This window comes from Perognathus longimembris, chromosome 20 (genome assembly GCF_023159225.1).
Source record: "Perognathus longimembris pacificus isolate PPM17 chromosome 20, ASM2315922v1, whole genome shotgun sequence".
In the NCBI taxonomy this organism is placed as follows: Eukaryota; Metazoa; Chordata; class Mammalia; order Rodentia; family Heteromyidae; genus Perognathus; species Perognathus longimembris.
The window spans coordinates 31,703,764-31,721,144 of NC_063180.1; the positions used below are offsets into that span (position 1 = coordinate 31,703,764).

Sequence of the window (17,381 nt, forward strand, 5' to 3'; positions counted from 1 at the left end):
CCCTGAATTCAAGCCCGAACACTGGCAAAAAGAAAAAAAAAATTCTTTTCTTGTTTGTTTTCATGGTGCTTGGCGCTGGAATCCAGCCAGGTTTTGCAGCTTGCTTAGCAAGCAAGGCTTCTGCCACTGAGCCTGAGCCACACCCACTCCCCGGTTTTGGAGACGGGGCCAGAGACACCCCCCCCATACCAAGCTCGCCCACCCCAGTAGATCAGCCTAGCCCTCAGCGTCTAAGCCACGCCCACAGAAACAAGCCACGCCCACTTCAGCTCAGCCTCATCCAGCAAGCTCATTCTGCCCCAATGGGTCAGCCACGCCCCCAGCATCTCAGTCCCGCCCCGCGACTGCAGCCACGCCCTCAAACAGAGCGGCCACGCCCCGAATCGCCTTGGTCCCGCCCCCATCCCGCTTCTGATTGGCCTGGGCGGAGCCGGTGGGCGGGCCGAGCGGCCCTATTTAATTCCGTCGGGCACCTGGAAGGAGCTAGAACCTGTCCAGCAGCCCTTCGGTATCTGGGTTCTATCTCGTCCCTTCCCGTTGTCTCCGAGCATGCCGGGGCCCCGTGTGCTGGCCGCGATATGCGGCGCACTGCTCTGCGCCTCCGGCCTCCTGGCCGACACCGGTAAGTCCCACGCGCCGCTTTCCAGCCGCCCCGAAGTTCTCAGGGCGCCTCCCGCCACCTCCACAGTGGGCAGACTTGGCGGGAGCGTGGGGCGCCCTGCGCGAGGGGCAGGGCGCTGCCCAGCCTGGCCGGGGACCCCGGCACCGTCGGCCTCTGCTGTGCGCGGGGCTTTGCGGGCCGTGCTGGCTGGAGCCCGGCGCCTGGTGCGGGGACACGCGGTGGCCGCCCTGCCGCCCCCAGAGATGAGCCACACACACAACAGAGGAATCCGCTGCCAGACCTCTCTTTTCCTGTCTGTGAAATGAGGCCAGTGAATCCGGTCTGGAAGATTCTGGGGCTTGTGTGCTTCTCCCCACCACTCCCCCCACCCCACCTCTGACCCTAACCCGGCATGCTGGGCTGTACCTGGAGACTTGTGTGTCCCACTTGTGGAGTGGGGCCGGGCTCGCGGCGAGGTGCACCCTGGGGCGGGGAGGGCCTTGGGAAAGGCTGGCCACGTCCTGATGCTGGTGGCCTTGGTTATGCTGCCTTATCTTTCTGGCCTCCTTCCCAGCTCCCATGCCCCCGGTGGATAGCTGGGCCTCCCTGCAGGCTGCTGATGGTGTGTGTGGCGGGGGCTGGGCGGGCCCGGCCAGAAGGCTCTTCTCTCCATCTTTGTCTCCTACAAAAGGGATTGACTGGGGCTGTGGAGTGTGCTGCAGGACCCAGCTCTGCCATCCCGGGACTGGAAGGTGGAAGGTGGCAGGGACCTGGGCTACACTGGAATGGGATTAGCTCCTGCTGAGGTGCTTCTAGCAAAGTCCAGGCCTGCTCACTGCCGTGTCAGGGGTTCTGTGCACTGCTGACCAAGCCCCTGCTCCCAAAGGGAGGATCCCAGGTCCCCTGCAGTGGCCCCTTTGCTTTGTCTCCAGCGAAGCCCTTGAACTCGCAAGGGGGCACCATGGCCACTCAGCCTCCTGCAGACTGCAGTATGCCCCTGGGCATGGAGGGCGGCGCCATCGGTGACTGGCAGCTCTCCGCCTCATCCTTGCATATGGGCTTTGTGGGCCTGCAGCGCTGGGGCCCGGAGCTGGCCCGCCTGCGGCGCAGCGGCCTAGTCAATGCCTGGACGGCCAGCAACCACGACCAGAAGCCCTGGATCCAGGTGTGGAGGGCAGAGGGCAAGGAAGAGAGGGGGTGAGGCCGACGTGAGCTTGTACTAGGGCCTCCAAGTGACAGGTGACCACGGCGGAGGGTCTGCAGTTAGACAGCAAGGGGCCCGAATGCGGGGGGAGTCAGTACCCAGCTGTGCAGGATCCCCCATGAGACCTGGGTGGGAGGCTCTGGCCCTTGTGGGCTTTCCCTTTTCATGGACCTTATAGTCCCCAGGGAGGAGATAAGTCCCTAGGGAGGAGAGAGTCCTCCCCTCCCCTCTGCCCTAAGCAGAGAGGTCCCCAGGGAGGAGTTAGGGCCCCCCAGGACTGCTTTCCACCCAGCTGCCCAGCTGCCCCTCTGGTTCTGCCGGTTGTCCCTCTCTGAGTGGGTGGATCTTGGGTTAAAGAACCCAGGAGATGAAGACTGTGTGCCCTGGTCCTGGTCTAGGTGAATCTGCTTCGGAAGATGCGGGTGACCGGTGTAGTGACGCAAGGTGCCAGCCGCGCTGGGACACCCGAGTATCTGAAGACCTTCAAGGTAGCCTACAGCCTCGATGGACACAAGTTCCAGTTCATCCAGGACGAAGAGGGGTCTGGAGACAAGGTAGCCCCATGAGAGGCCTGAAGAAGGGCCCGAGTCAGTACCCTCCCCCCGGGGGAGGGGTCCCTCAGGGAGGCAAATCGTTCTGGGTGGGTGGGGGTCATGAGGTGAGTTGCTCCTGAATTTAGAAACAGAGACCCAAATTGCTCCAGTCTTTACTTCATGGATGAGGCTAGGGAGGCTTGGAGCAGCGTTGTGGGTGCTGGTTGTGGTGGCACTGGGTTTCATCTGGGTCTTCAGGGCGACCACAGACAGTTGGTGCAGGCTGCAGACTACTCAAGAATGCACCAGCAGTAAAGATGTTGCAAGTTGTGTCCTTGTGGGTGACAACAGTGTTGAGGAAAGCAGTGCCCTTTCTAGATGGGGTTGTAGGTGGGTGGCCCTGTGTGGCTTATGCGTGAGCTGGTCTCATGATGGCCAGGGAGGTGAATGAAAAAGAACTTGAATTGAGAGCTGCTACCGGAGCCCCTGTGGCTTTCTCCTAGTGCTGGTCTGCCTCCCAGGCCCCAAAGAAACACCTGGAATGGGGGGGCCCCACATCCCGGAACTGTGCCTCCAGCCTAGTCCCTTCTCTCCCAGGAGTTTGAGGGCAACATGGACAATAACAGCCCGAAGATCAACATGTTCAAGACCCCTCTGGAGACGCAGTATGTGCGGCTATTCCCCGTGGACTGCCGCCGCGGTTGTACCCTGCGCTTTGAGCTTCTGGGCTGCGAGTTGAATGGTGAGTCTGGGCATGCCTTCTCCAATGGTCATCTCAACCAGTGATGTCCCGGGGACCTGATCCACACGAAACACATACCAGCATAGCTTGCCCCTCTCCCAGGCATTCTGGTGTGTGAAGGAGAGTTTTCAAAGGTTTTCTTTTGTGCCTGTACCAAGGCTTGAACTTAGAGCCTCAAGCTTGCAGTTAGCTTTCTTGCTCATGGCTGGTGCCCCACCATTTGAGCTGTGCTTCTTGTCTACTATTTTTCTTTTTCTGGTGTATTGAAGATAATCTTGCAGAGGTTTCTGCGTAGGCTGGCTTTGACCTACAATCCTCCATGTTCCAGCCTCCAAGTAGCTAGGATTACAGGTGTGAGTCAGCAAGCCTGGCTGATTTTCCAAGTATTCTTCCTCATTCACGTGGTTTCCTGAGGGGGTGGCAGGTGTGTGTGTGTGTGTGTGTGTGTGTGTGTGTGTGTGTGTGTGTGTGGCAGTTGTCTGTGTTTTTGCAAGGGTGAGCTCCCTGTGGGCTGACAACCTGTCTGTATTGTGAATGTGAGTGTGCAGAGCACACAGATAAATCTACAGCAGGTGGATGAGTGAGGGTGGGGAGAGATCCCAGGCCCCTTATCATTAGGGTGCCCAGCTGAGGGGTGCAGAGCACGGGGTAGATCCTGAGCTCTGACCCACCATGCAGCCCACTCTAGACCAACACCGTGCAGCTCGGAGCTGCCACTTCTCACTGCCTCTGCAGAGACTCCAGGTAGACTGGGGCTCAGGAAGGGACAGGTTTCTGCTGCCCCAGGAAAGCTGCAAGTTGGGTGCCTGGCTTTTTTTCCTTTGAAGCCACAGTGCCACCTGCTGTCTTGTCCTGGGGACTGCAGGGTGTGCCAGGCATCCAGGCCTCTTCAGGAGTGCTTGTTATGGCTGTGGGCGTGGCCGTGGGTGTGGCCACGGGCATGGCTTAGGTTAGGAGTCCAGAAAACCACTGGGGAGGGATTATTTAACTGAATACAGCTCCTTGGGAACAAGGTAGGTAGTGTCACCCCCCGACCTCATGGGATGTGCATTCTTGTGAGGGAGGCTAACTCCAGATCAGGAGCAAACGGAAGGGCTGAGAGCTCCCAAGAGCTTTGAAACCCCCTCAGCATGGGCAGGGGATTGCTTTTTGCACTGGCCTTTGGTGGAAGCTTGAATGAAGCCATGGGAAGACCTTGAAAAACTTGGAGAGCATTTTCCAGGTGCAGAGTCAGCAAGTGCAAAGGTCCTGAGACCTGATGAAGGGTGGAAGGAAGCCTACTGGGGGCCGGAGCCAAGCAGACTGCTTGCCATGGTGGGCCGTGAGCCCTATGGACCAGCAATATAATGATTTCTTAGAAAACCAGACTTCCAGCTGGGTGCTGGTGGCTCACGCCTGTAACCCTAGTTACTCAGGAGGCTGAGATCTGAGGATCACAGGTCCTGGGCTTTGGACTTAGGGCCTGAGCACTGTCCCTGGCTTCTTCCCGCTCAAGGCTAGCACTCTGCCACTTGAGCCACAGCGCCGCTTCTGGCCGTTTTCTGTATATGTGGTGCTGGGGAATCGAACCTAGGGCCTCGTGTATCCGAGGCAGGCACTCTTGCCACTAGGCTATATCCCCAGCCCAGAGGATCACAGTTTTAAGCCATCCTGGGCTGGAAAATCCTTGAGATTTATCTCCAATAAACTACTCAGAAAAAGCCAGAAGTGGCACTGTGGCTCAAGTGGTAGAGAGGTAGCCTTGCACAAAGGAAACTCAGGGACAGTGCCCAGGTCCTGAGTTCAAGCCTTAGGACCAGCAAAAAGAAAGAAAGAAAGAAAGAAAATCAGACTTCCAACTTCTAGACCTCTAGAAGCAGCACTGTTTGATTCTGGAAGACCTGGGGTTGGGGGCTAGGGGGAAGGGGGGTATGAGGTGCCAGGGGCTCCTTATGTGCCAGGTCAGCCCCGTGCAGGGTGCAGAGCTGGTGGTGTCTGCAGTGACGCCCCGGTGGTGGCCTGGGTAAGGAAGGACCAAGCAGACAAAAGGAGAGAAGGAAGGCAGAGACCTCCGCAGAGCGGGCTTGCATCGTGGCGGTACAGGGACTCACTGTAACACTGAGCGCATCAGAGAAGCCAGGAGCGGGGAGTGGGAATGGGCTTACAGTTTTTCTGCACCTGAGTGTAAGATCTTCTTTGGGATGCCTGTCCTGTCCTATTTGAGATTTGTGACACCGATAGTCTTGCACTTTCAGGTAAAGTCAGGGGTGAAGTTTTCCTGAGAATCAGGGTGTCCACAGGGGAGAGTAGTCACTGGGCCGTGGGAACAACATAGAGTTATGAATGAGAACAAAGCAGATTCCCACCGGCCTTCCTCAGGACTCTGCTCCAGCATGCAGAGGACAAGCTGGCCTTGGAGTCTCTTGTGGTTGTTGGGTGCTATGGCGGCCCCCTTGAGGTGACGAGGTGATGGCCGGATTGCTTGCATCCTCACTTGGTTGGGGAGCAGAAAGGCAGGTGACTGGGGGCAGAGAGGGAAAGCATGGCAGATGGACGCCAGCTTCTCCAGGTTCTGCTCTTCCAGTCAACTCCCCAAGGGAGAAACAATTATGGGGTGCAGCCCGGCCGGCATGAGACACCCCCACTCTCCCTGGAGTGTCACGTCCTTAGTGGTCTCATCTGTTGTGGTCACTGCAGATATGAGAGCAAACCGTACATGCCCGAGCACCCAGGGGTGGGCCTGGGTGGAGTGGGCGCCATCTTGGAGCAGCCATCTTGGTCTGCGTGACATCACCCCAGAAAGGAAGCCTTCTGCTAGCTACGAAGGAGGAGGAGCTGAGGGCAGGCCTGTATCTTTAACAAAATTTTTAAAAATATTTATTTTGGGGCTGGGGATATAGCCTAGTGGCAAGAGTGCCTGCCTCGGATACATGAGGCCCTAGGTTTGATTCCCCAGCACCACATATACAGAAAATGGCCAGAAGCGGCGCTGTGGCTCAAGTGGCAGAGTGCTAGCCTTGAGCAAAAAGAAGCCAGGGACAGTGCTTAGGCCCTGAGTCCAAGGCCCAGGACTGGCAAAAAAAAAAAAAAAATTTTTATTTTGCCAGTCCTGGGGCTTGAACTCAGGGCCTGAGCACTGTCCCTGGCTTCTTTTTGCTCAAGGCTAGCACTCTACCACTTGAGCCACAGCACCACTTCCGGCCTTTTCTATATATGTGGTGCTGAGGAATTGAATCCAGGGCTTCATGTATACGAGACAAGCACTCTCCCACAGGGCCATATCCCCAGCCCCAGGCCTGGCGCTGCCGGTTCACATCTATAATCCTAGATCTATAATCCTAGCCGCTCAGGAGGTTGAAATCCAAGGCTTGTGGCTTAGAGTCAGTCTGGGCAGAGAAATCTGTGAGATTCTTATTTCCAATAACCTTCCAAGAGCCAGAACGTGAGGTGTGCCACAAGTAGTAGAGGAACGGCCATGAACAAGAGCCGAGAGCCTCAGGCCCCGAGTTCAAGCTTCAGTACTGGCACTACAGAACAGGAAGTCAACAATAAGTGAAGATGTGGTGGGCTGGGTGGGTGGGGAGCTATGTCCTAAGGCCTGAGGTGGCCGTGACAGTCTTCTCTGGCCGCAGTTTGCTCAGGACACCTGGGGCTGAAAGACGGCAGCATCCCCGACGAGCAGATCACAGCCTCCAGCAGCTACAAGACACTGGGCCTGCGTGCCTTCGGCTGGTACCCCCTTCTACGGGCGGCTGGACCGGCAGGGCAAGTTCAACGCCTGGGCTGCCCAGGGCAACGACGCCGATGAGTGGCTGCAGGTGGGTGGTGCGGGAGTCGGCTGGGCTCAGGCTGGGCTTGGGGACATTGCCACCCCTCCCTGAAGAGCTTCCAGAAAAAGCCCTGGTTTCCAAGGCCGTCTCTTCCCACTTGCCTCACCTGTATCTGTGTGTGTGCGCGTGCATGGGTGTGTGTGTGTGTGTGTGTGTGTGTGTGTGTGTGTGTGTGTGTGAAGTCAGGGCCTGGGTGTTGAACCTGAGCTTCATTCACTCAAGGCTAGCACTCTTCTACTTGAGCCACAGCGCCACGTCCAGCTTTTGGGTGACAGCTTGCTTGGAGGTAAGGCTCTCTTAGACTTCCCTGCTTGGCCTGGTTTTGAACTGTGGATCCTCAGATCTCCACCTCCTGTCTAGCTAAGGATGACAGGTGTGTGAGCCGCTGGCACCCGGCTACATTTTTTAAAATGTTTTATTTATTGCTTTTACATTTTATTTATTGATTAAGATAAGTATTTACTTTTCTTTGCAGAGCTGGAGATTGAACCCAAATGTTGCAATTTCTAGAAAATACTGTGCCACCAAATTGCCCTTTTAGTCCCTGTGGGTTTTCTTTTGGCGGTGCTGGGGTTTGAACTCATGGCTTCACACTTCTGGACAGGCACATAATCACTTGAGCTTCACCCTCAGCTATTTTTTTTTCTTTAGAGTCTCACGATTTTTCCCATTCCACTCAGACTGCAGTCTTCCCTTTACACCCACATGATATAGGGGGTGATAGGTATGCGCCACCGTACCTGGCTTGTCTGTTGAAATGGGGTCTTGTTAACTTTTTCTTTTTCCTGGGCTGGTCTCAGACTTGGAGCCTGCTGGTCTCTTGTCTTCTGGGATCCAGCCCTTGCTTCCTGCAGGCAAAGTCTCACTGTACCGCACAGGCTGTCCTCTAGCCTGCGATCCTCCTGCTCGGCCTCCCCGGGGCTGAGATCGCAAGCATCCTTAGGCCCACTTTGTAGGTGGAAAAGACTGGGGCCCAGCGAAGCGGCGCACCCGCCTCTGTGCCTCGCTGGCGCAGGCCCACACAAAGGTGGCGTGTCTGTTTCCTCCGTAGGTTGACCTGGGCTCCCAGAGGCAGGTGACGGGCATTATCACCCAGGGGGCCCGCGACTTCGGCTACATCCAGTATGTGGCTGCCTACAAAGTGGCCTACAGTGACAACGGCAAGACCTGGACTGAGTACAGGGAGGCCGGGGCCACCGAGAGCAAGGTGGGTGTCTGTCTGGGAACCCTGGGGATAGGCCATGGTACTCCCTGCTGGGGCTCACTCTGGGGACTCACCTGACACCACCCCGTCTGCCCCCCTCCTTTTCCCCCTTGGCCCCCCCTGCAGATCTTCCTGGGCAACTCGGACAACTATTCCCACAAGAAGAACATGTTTGAGAAGCCCTTCATGGCCCGCTACGTGCGGGTGCTGCCCGTGGCCTGGCATAACCGAATCACCCTGCGCCTGGAGCTGCTGGGCTGTTAGCAGCCGCCGTACCTGACTAGTTTGTTGAGATGGGGTCTCGCTAACTACGTCTCTCCCAGCCCTGCTGCATGGCGTGACCTGCTGCCTTTCCAGCCCTCCTGTGACTCCAGGGGCTGGGGTGAGGAGAGGGGGGTCCTTGCCTCTCTCTTTCTCTCCCTCTCTTGTCCTCCAGCCTCGACACATCCCTGTACCAACCAACCCCCCCCCCCAATACCATCCCATTTTCTCAGGAACCCAAGAACATGGCAGGCCTGGAATGGACCTCCAGCTCCCTGGGTTGGCTCTAAAGGGGCCTCGGGTCCCCTGGAGTTCTCTGCACACCATATTCCACATCTTGGGTGGTTGGCTGGGCCCCAGGACAGCCATGCATGCCCCATGCCCTCGTCTTCCCAATACCATGTGCCCCTCGCCTCAAGGCTTGGTGGGGGGGTCTATGGGAGATGAAGGAGACCGCTCATGGATGGGGGGCTGGGGCCCTTGCTCTCCAGAGGCCATGGACACTTCCAGAAATACAGTTCTGTTCTCCCTCAGAGCAGTTGGAGCTTGGTTGTTCTTGGAAATGGGATTGAGGGGTGTCGGTCTCCACCCCCGAGTCCTGGAGCCCAGCTTCTGCCTCCTGTCTGACTGCAGAGGGTTCAGTAGTGGGCCGAGGGAGGGGCGGGAGCCCTGAGTCACCCTCCCCTCCACCGCCACCCAGGCCTGCAGCTGCTGCCCGCCTGGCACAGGAAGGAGGGACTCAGGCTGCCGCTCACCCCTAGGCCTCCTTCTACTGCTGTTTCTCATCACTGGGGGGCTGCTGGAATTGTACCTTCCTCCCTCCCGAAACACTTGTTCCATACTATCCCTGTTTCCCCCCCTACCACCCCCCCCAAGTCAGCATCCTTCCCAGCATACCCCTCAGCCACCTCCATTTCCTTTCCCTGGAGTCAGTTCACTAGTCTGAGTCTGGCCAGATCCAGGAGTCCTCTCAGAAGGAGAAACTGAGCCTCACTCCCGTCACCTGGGCATATTGGGTATATTGTGTGCAGTGATGAGGAAGTCTCAAGTCAATCCGAGTTCGAATATTAGCTCTGAAGAACCTTGATCAATGTCCTGAAGCGCTCTGGAGAGTGTAAATGACGCGATCACTTCCACGGAAGGGACATAAGCCTGCTCCATCCATGGAGGGGACACAGACACCCGGGCCCAGCCTGCCCGTCAGAGGCTCAGGGCCTTGTCAGTGTCCTGTCTGGTGCTTATGGGGTCCTCCGGACCATCCAGACACTGGCCCAGCGGTCAGCTCCGATCCCCACAGAAAGATCTCCTGGGCTCTCTGGTGCACTTTTCTCCACAGTCCATGGAAGGTTAGCTCTGATCCGTTCCTGGCTGTGAGTGATGGATAGCCAGATAGACACACAGGCAGACACAGGTGCAGTCTGTCTGGAGTAGGGGGTAGGAGGATGCTCTGGGCCTCTTGACCCTGTGACCTTACCCCCAACCCAGGCTGAAGTGCCTACTCGAGTTCCTCTTCTGAGAGACCAGGGGACCCTTGTCCAGCCTCCTGTCCAAGAGAGGCCCCGGGTCTTGAGAAGTAGCAGGTGGAGAGCCCTAAGGGAGGGCACCGTCTCTGTGATCACTGCGGGTGAGGGGCACCCAGCCCACCCTGCTCGTTCCAGCCCCATTGGGAGGCTGCTTAGCACTGATTTCCCGTGGCCTGGCCTCCCTGGGCAGCACCAACAAGAGCAGGCGCACACTCAGCACCCCTCTTCCAAGGTGCACCCCGGAAAGTGGAGGCGGAGTGCGGGGCTTTCTTGCCCGCCCCATGATGTAGTAAACCACAGGAGAGGGACCCAGCCCTCCCCACTCCTCGTGTCTCCCCCCCCCCCCCCCCCGCTAAACTCCACCTCCCCCAGAACTGGCTGAACCCCAGAGGGCAGAGTTGGGGTGCCTTGGTGCCCACTCCGTCTGGGAGGGAGAGGTGCGTGTTCCTTTAAGGGGCCGGGCGAATGTGGGGGTCTCGCCCTTCTTCCTGGGCCATCCAATACCCCCCAACCAGCGATCGGCCCTGGGGGTGCGGGGCGTGGGACCCTGGCGCCCGAATCCCGGGTAGTCGCGGAGGCCCCCTCCCGCCCCTCCCGGACCCCGCCGGGGTCCCGCCCGGATCCGTTCCAGGTCCTGGGTGGGCCCCGGTGACCTTGCCGGCCACGACCCCACTGAGCACCCTGGAGGCGATGTTCAGAGGCGCGCACAAAGCCTTGTCCTAATGGGGCACACAGATGCCCAACTCCTGGCCGGCGCCTGGCCTGGGGGACCTCCCCGCGCCCCGTGCCCGCCCCGCCCGAGGCGCCCCTCTCCTTGCTCCCTGGGGCCCGGCACTTGTCTGGTGGGGCGCGCTTCAGGTTGAGAGTCACCTGCCAGAGGTTAAGGGAGCCTGGGAGAGGTCATTCATGCCCTTTGACCTTGCCTCAGTTTCCCCAGATGTGAAGAGGTGTCCACAGGGGCTGCTCTGTCCTAAGGGGTCCACCAGGATGGCGAGAGACCTGACTTTATCCACTGTAAAAAAAAATAATAGCCAAAAACCCTGGGGATGTGGTTCAAGGGGTAGGAGCACGGGAAGACTGATTTCTGCCTCAGTTCTGGGCTGGACCCCAGCGCCTTGGACGTGCTAGGCATGAACACCACTGCACTCCCAGACTTGGCTGTGATTTTTTTCTTCTTTTATCTTTTTGGTGCCAGTACTAGGTTTTGAGCTCAGGGCCTAGGTGCTGTCCTTTAGCTTGCCTGCTTGCTTGAGTTTCCCTCCTTCCGTCCCTCCGACCCTCCGTTCCTCTGTCCCTCCGTCCCTCCGTCCCTCCCTCCCTCCCTCCCTCCCTCCCTCCCTCCCTCCCTCCCTCCCTCCCTTCTCTCTTTCCCTCCTTCCCTCCCTCCTCTCTCTCCCTCCCTCCATCCCTCCCTCCTCTCTCTCCCTCCCTTCCTTCTCTCCCTCTCTCTCCCTCCCTCCCTCCCTCCTCTCTCTCTCCCTCCCTCCCTTCCTTCTTCTTCCTCTCACTCTCCCTCTCTCCCTCCCTCCCCTCCTCCCTCCTCTCTCTCTCTCTCTCTCTCTCTCTCTCTCTCTCTCTCTCTCAACTGGTGCTGTGCCACTGAGTCACATCTCTGCTTTCTGCCTTTTTGGTGGTTAACTGGGGATAAGAATCTCAGATTTTCCTGCCTTGGTTAACTTCAAACTGTCATCCTCAGATCTCAGCCTCCGGAGGAGCTAGGATTATGGGCATGAGCCACCTGCATCCACATGTATTTTGTCTTTGAGATAGGGTCTTGCCACTCGCCTTGCCCTGACTATTCTCGGCCTCTAGATCTTCCTTTCCCCACCATCTAAGTAGTTGGGGTTAAAGATGCACATCACTATACCTGGCTGAAATATTATGTTGACCTTGACGTAAGAAATAAGTTTTGGGCCAGGAATGTGGCTTAGGGGTAGAGTGCTCGCCTAGCATGCATGAAGCCCTGGGTTCGATTTCTCAGCACCACATAAACAGACAAAACTGGAAGTGGTGCTGTGGCTCAAGCGGTAGAGTGCTAGCCTTGAGCAAAAAGAAGCCAGGGACAGTGCCCAGGCCCGGAGTCCAATCCCCAGGACTGGCAAAAAAAAAAAAAAGTTTCACCTATGACCTCCCTCCCTCCCTCCCCACAGACACTTCTGGACTTGAACCATTTCTCAGGGCAGGACTTACTTTGCTTCACACACACACAGCACACCTGATATTTTCCAGTCCAGTCTGGTCTCAAGACCTCTCTCCATGCACGTCAAACCCACAGTCGCTTTCCTTTCCTCCGCGGCTCATTCCTCCTGGGCTTACAGCCTCCCCAGGGTCACCCTCGCTGGGGACACTGCGGTGCTGTGGTCGCCTGCCTGGGGTCATGGGCCACCTGCTGCTCCTTCTGCCATTACTGTGGTCCTGCGTCTCCAGCTTGCCCTTCCACAACGGCTTCTACTACAGCGGTCACAAGCCTGGGACCCCGGCAACAGCCCTGGGGAAGGTGCGTCCTTGGCCTGCTGCCGTGATGTGTGGGGGACGGGGCCCCTTCCTTAGCCAGGCCCGTGGAGTGTGGGGGCCTGGGTCACCTGGGAGAGGCCTTAGACTTTAAGCTTTTCCCCGCACCTTGCCTCCTTCTTTCTTTCTTTGTCAGTCATAGGCCTTGAACTCAGGGCCTGGATGCTGTCCCTGAGCTCTTCAGCTCAAGGCTAGCCCTCTACCACTTTGAGCCACAGAATCACTTCTGGTTTTCTGGTGGTTCCGTGGAGATAAGCGTCTCAAGGACTATCCTGCCCCGGCTGGCTTTGAACCATGCTCCTCAGATCTCAACCTCCAGAGTAGCTAGGATTCCAGGCGTGAACCATTGTTGTCCACCTCCCACCCTGCTTCCTACAGCTGGGCTTCAAGGCCACATCCCCTGGCCTCCCCAGCCACATCATGTGGGTCTGAATGTCAGCTCTGCCAGGGGCTGGGTTGCCATTAAGCAGGAGACTTCAAGAGGGCAGACACCCTCTGTCACCTCACCCTGCACGTGGGCGGGGCGCAGCACCTGGGCCTGAAGGCCAGGGTGGGAGGGCGTTGTTGATGAGACGGGGTGCAGTGGCCTCCCCCTGTCCTCACCCCAACCCCAGCCTCTCCCTCAGGCCTCTTCCAAAGCGTGAAGTTGTTGGTGGAGATCCGTGAGGGCACCCTCTTCACCCACCCAGGGGCCAGAGTGACCCTGCCCTGCCATTACTGCTACGAGCCCGTCCTGGCCTCCACCAGGCCCGTCTGTGTCAAATGGTGGAACCTGTCAGAGAACGGGGACCGGGAGCAGGATGTGCACTGCTCCTTCGGGGACTACCAAGGCCGCTCAGGACTGGGGCAAGACAAGGCGCGGGAGGTCTCCCTGGAGCTCAGGGACCTGCGGCCCAAGGACTCGGGGCGCAACCGCTGCGAGGTCATTGGCGGGTTGGAGGATGAGAGTGGCCTGGTGGAGCTGGAGCTTCGAGGTGAGTTCCGGACTGCATGTGGGGTGGGAAGGGCCCAGAGTGGCACCCAGGCCTTGCCAGGAGTGGTGGTGGCGGCTCATATTTGTGGTCCCAGTGATTGGAGCAGGAGGCAGAGGTCAGGAGGATTGTGGTGTGAGGCCAAGCTGGGGGGAAAAAGTAAGCAAGATCCCCCCTCTCCCCCCATCTCAACCAACAAGCTCGCCTGTTGGTTCCACAGCTTTCCAGGAGGCCCTAAATAGGAGGATCAGGGTGCTGGTGGGTGGGGGTGTAGGAAAATAAACCTAACACCTTACTTTAAGAAAGAATTAAAGGGCCGGGACTATGGCCTAGTGGTAGAGTGCTTGCCTCGCATGCATGAAGCCCTGGGTTCGATTCCTCAGCACCACATATATAGAAAACGCCGAAGTGGTGCTGAGGCTCAAGTGGTAGAGTGCTAGCTTTGAGCAAAAAGATGCCAGGGACAGTGCTCAGGCCCTGAGTTCAAGCCCTAGGACTGGCAAACAATAAATAAAAAAATTAAAACAAAAACAGCTGGGGGCATGGCTCAGTTGGTTGGACACCACCAGACCTGGGCTGTCAGGAGGGAGGCCCCTGCCCCTGCCCTTGCTTTATTTAAGGACCCTTCACCTCCCTTCTCCCCACAGCTTCTGGGGCCTCTCTTTCCCTTGAAATCGGGCGTCTCCCATGGAAAATCTGTTTTCCTAGGAAACGTCCACGTTAGTAATGGCAGGAGCAGCTGGTGCCCTGTGTGTCGGCGATGCCTGAGCTGCAGATTCAGCCAGTCGGCCTGGAAATTGCATCAGTCTGGAACCTATTTAGTCAATCTGGAAATGCCAAAAATAGTTCAGAAAAAGAAAATTGCAAGTACTGAGGGGCAAGATCATTGCCCTCAGCACTCACATTAAAAGAATGGAAGCAGAGCAGGTGAATAACCTCACGATGAAACTATAACAACTGGAGAAACAAGAAATGACAGAATCTAAAACGACTAGGAGGGGAGAGATCACAAAGATTAAAGAAGAGTAAATCTGATTGAAAATAGAAAGACCATTCAACAAATAAATAAGACTAAAAGCTGGTTCGTTGAGAAAATAAATAAAATTGACAGACCCCTGGCAAGACTTACAAATAAAAGAAGAGAAGAGACTCATATACGTAAAATCAAGGACTCCACCGGAAAAATTACAACAAGTACACACGATATTCAAACAATCATAAGGAGCTATTTCCAAAACCTCTACTCAGCAAAAAACAATAATTTTACAGAAATGGATCAATTCTTAGAGAAGTACAAACAGCCCAAACTGAACCAAGAAGAAATAAATCAACTAAATAAACCAATAACTTACAGTGAGATACAGGAGGTAATCAAGAACCTCCCAACAAAGAAAAGCCCACGCCCAGATGGATTCACCAACGAATTCTACAAAACCTTTAGTGATGAGCTAACACCAATACTCCTCAAACTCTTCCGTGAAATAGAAACAGAGGGAGAAATCCCAAACTCATTCTACGAAGCTAATATCATACTCATTCCCAAACCAGGCAAAGACCCAACAAAAAAAGAGATCTACAGACCAATATCACTAATGAACACAGATGCAAAGCTCCTCAATAAAATATTAGCTAACAGGATCCAGAAACTGATCAAGAAAATCATACATCATGACCAAGTAGGCTTCATCCCACAGTCACAAGGATGGTTCATCATCTGTAAATCAATCAACGTAATTCACCACATAAACACATCTAAAATTAAGAATTACATTGTTATCTCAGTCGATGCCCAAAAAGCCTTTGACAAAATACAACATCCATACCTATTAAAAGCTTTGGAGAGAATAGGAATAGATGGAACATTCCTCAAAACAATAAAAGCCATATACAACAGACCAACTGCTAATATCGTATTAAATGGGGAGAAACTTAAATCATTCCCCCTAAACTCAGGAACAAGACAAGGATGCCCACTCTCCCCACTTCTTTACAACATAGTGCTGGAATCCCTAGCCATAGCACTAAGGCAAGAGAAGGACATCAAAGGGATCCACATCGGCAAGGAAGAAATCAAGTTATCCCTATTCGCAGACGACATGATCTTATATCTGAAGGACCCAAAAAACTCAGTACCCATACACCTACACCTAATAAACTGATTTGGCAAAGAAGCAGGATACAAAATCAATCCACAAAAGTCAGCAGCTTTTCTTTACACCAGCAATAGACAAACAGAAAAGGAAATTATGGAAACAATTCCATTTACAGTAGCCAAAAAAAGAATAAAGTACCTAGGGATCAACTTAACCAAGGACGTGACAGACCTATTTAATGAAAACTATAAAAATCTAATAAGGGAAATCAAAGAAGACACAAGCAGATGGAAAGACCTCCCATGCTCATGGGTAGGCAGAAACAATATAGTGAAAATAGCCATGTTACCCAAATTGTTATACAAATTCAATGCAATACCTATAAAAATCCCAGCCACATTCTTCACTGAAATAGAGAAACCAATCCATAAATTCATATGGAACAGCAAAAAACCTAGAATAGCCAAAGCAATTCTAGGCAAAAAAAAGCAGTGCAGGAGGTATCACAATACCAGACTTCAAGCTCTACTACAAGGCCATCATAACAAAAACAGCATGGTATTGGTATAAAAACAGATCAGAAGACCAATGGATTAGAACTGAAGACCCAGAAATAAACCGCACTCTTACAGCCAACTGATATTCGACAAAGGAGCTAAAGACATACAATGGAATAAACATAGCTTCTTCAACTACTGGTGCTGGGAGAACTGGGCATCCATATGCAGAAAACTCAAAGTAGACCCAAGCCTATCACCATGCACCAAGATCAACTCAAAATGGATCAAGGACCTCAACATCAGACCTGAATCTTTGAAACTACTGAAGGACAGAGTAGGAAAGACACTAGAACTTATCGGCACAGGAAGGAACTTCCTGAATAGAGTCCCAGGGGCACAACAAATAGGGGAAAGACTCGACAAATGGGACTACTACAAATTAAAAAGTTTCTGCACAGCTAAGGACATAGCCACCAAAATAGAAAGACAGCCAACGATATGGGAAAGGATATTTACCAGCACAGCAACAGACAAAGGCCTGATATCTGTCATCTACAGAGAACTCAAAAAACTAAGCCCCTCCAAGCCCAATGAACCTATTAGGAAATGGGCAAAGGAGCTAAAGAGAGACTTCACAAGAGAAGATATAAAAATGGCAAAGAAACACATGAGGAAATGCTCAACATCCCTGGTAGTAAAGGAAATGCAAATAAAAACAACCCTGAGATACCACCTCACCCCAGTTAGAATGGCCTATACTCTGAACTCAGGCAACAACAAATGCTGGAGGGGGTGTGGAGAAAGAGGAACCCTTCTCCATTGTTGGTGGGAGTGCAAATTAGTACAACCACTTTGGAGAACAGTATGGAGGCTTCTCAAAAAGCTCAATATAGACCTACCCTATGATCCAGCCATACCACTCCTAGGCATCTATCCTAAACAGCAAACCCCAAGATATCAAAAAGACATTTTTACTTCCATGTGTATAACAGCACAAATCACAACAGCCAAAATATGGAAACAACCCAGATGACCCTCCACAGACGAATGGATCCAAAAACTATGGTACTTATACACAATGGAATACTACGTAGCGATTAGGAATGGTGAAATATTTTTATTCGCCGGGAAATGGTCAGAACTCAAACAAATAATGTTGAGTGAGACAAGCCTAGAACACAGAAAACAAAGGGGCATGATCTCCCTGATATATGACTGTTAACAAAGGGAGACGGAGAGATAGTAAAGACCAAGTCTGTGAATACTGTATATGTTCTTGATACATTGTATATTGCATATATGTCTACCTGACCTAGAGAAGGGATAGAAAAACAGGTTGTAAGATATCACAAGAAATGTATACACTGCCCTACTATGTAACTGCACCCTCTTTGCACCACAACTTGTAAAAAAAATTATGTTCAATTAA

The 17,381-nt window shown here is 54.2% G+C and overlaps 1 protein-coding gene and 1 pseudogene across 1 annotated transcript; one reads left to right on the forward strand and one right to left on the reverse strand.

The window, feature by feature from the left end:
* LOC125368200 overlaps window positions 1–17,381 on the reverse strand; it is a 138,440-nt pseudogene that overhangs the window by 64,518 nt on the left and 56,541 nt on the right.
* Window positions 1,585–8,612, forward strand: LOC125368083 (lactadherin-like). Its single transcript, XM_048368942.1, is given in 7 exon segments — window positions 1,585–1,766; window positions 2,204–2,359; window positions 2,936–3,080; window positions 6,692–6,792; window positions 6,794–6,877; window positions 7,941–8,096; window positions 8,220–8,612. Coding segments are annotated over 7 exon segments (954 nt in total). The 5' UTR covers window positions 1,585–1,592; the 3' UTR covers window positions 8,358–8,612.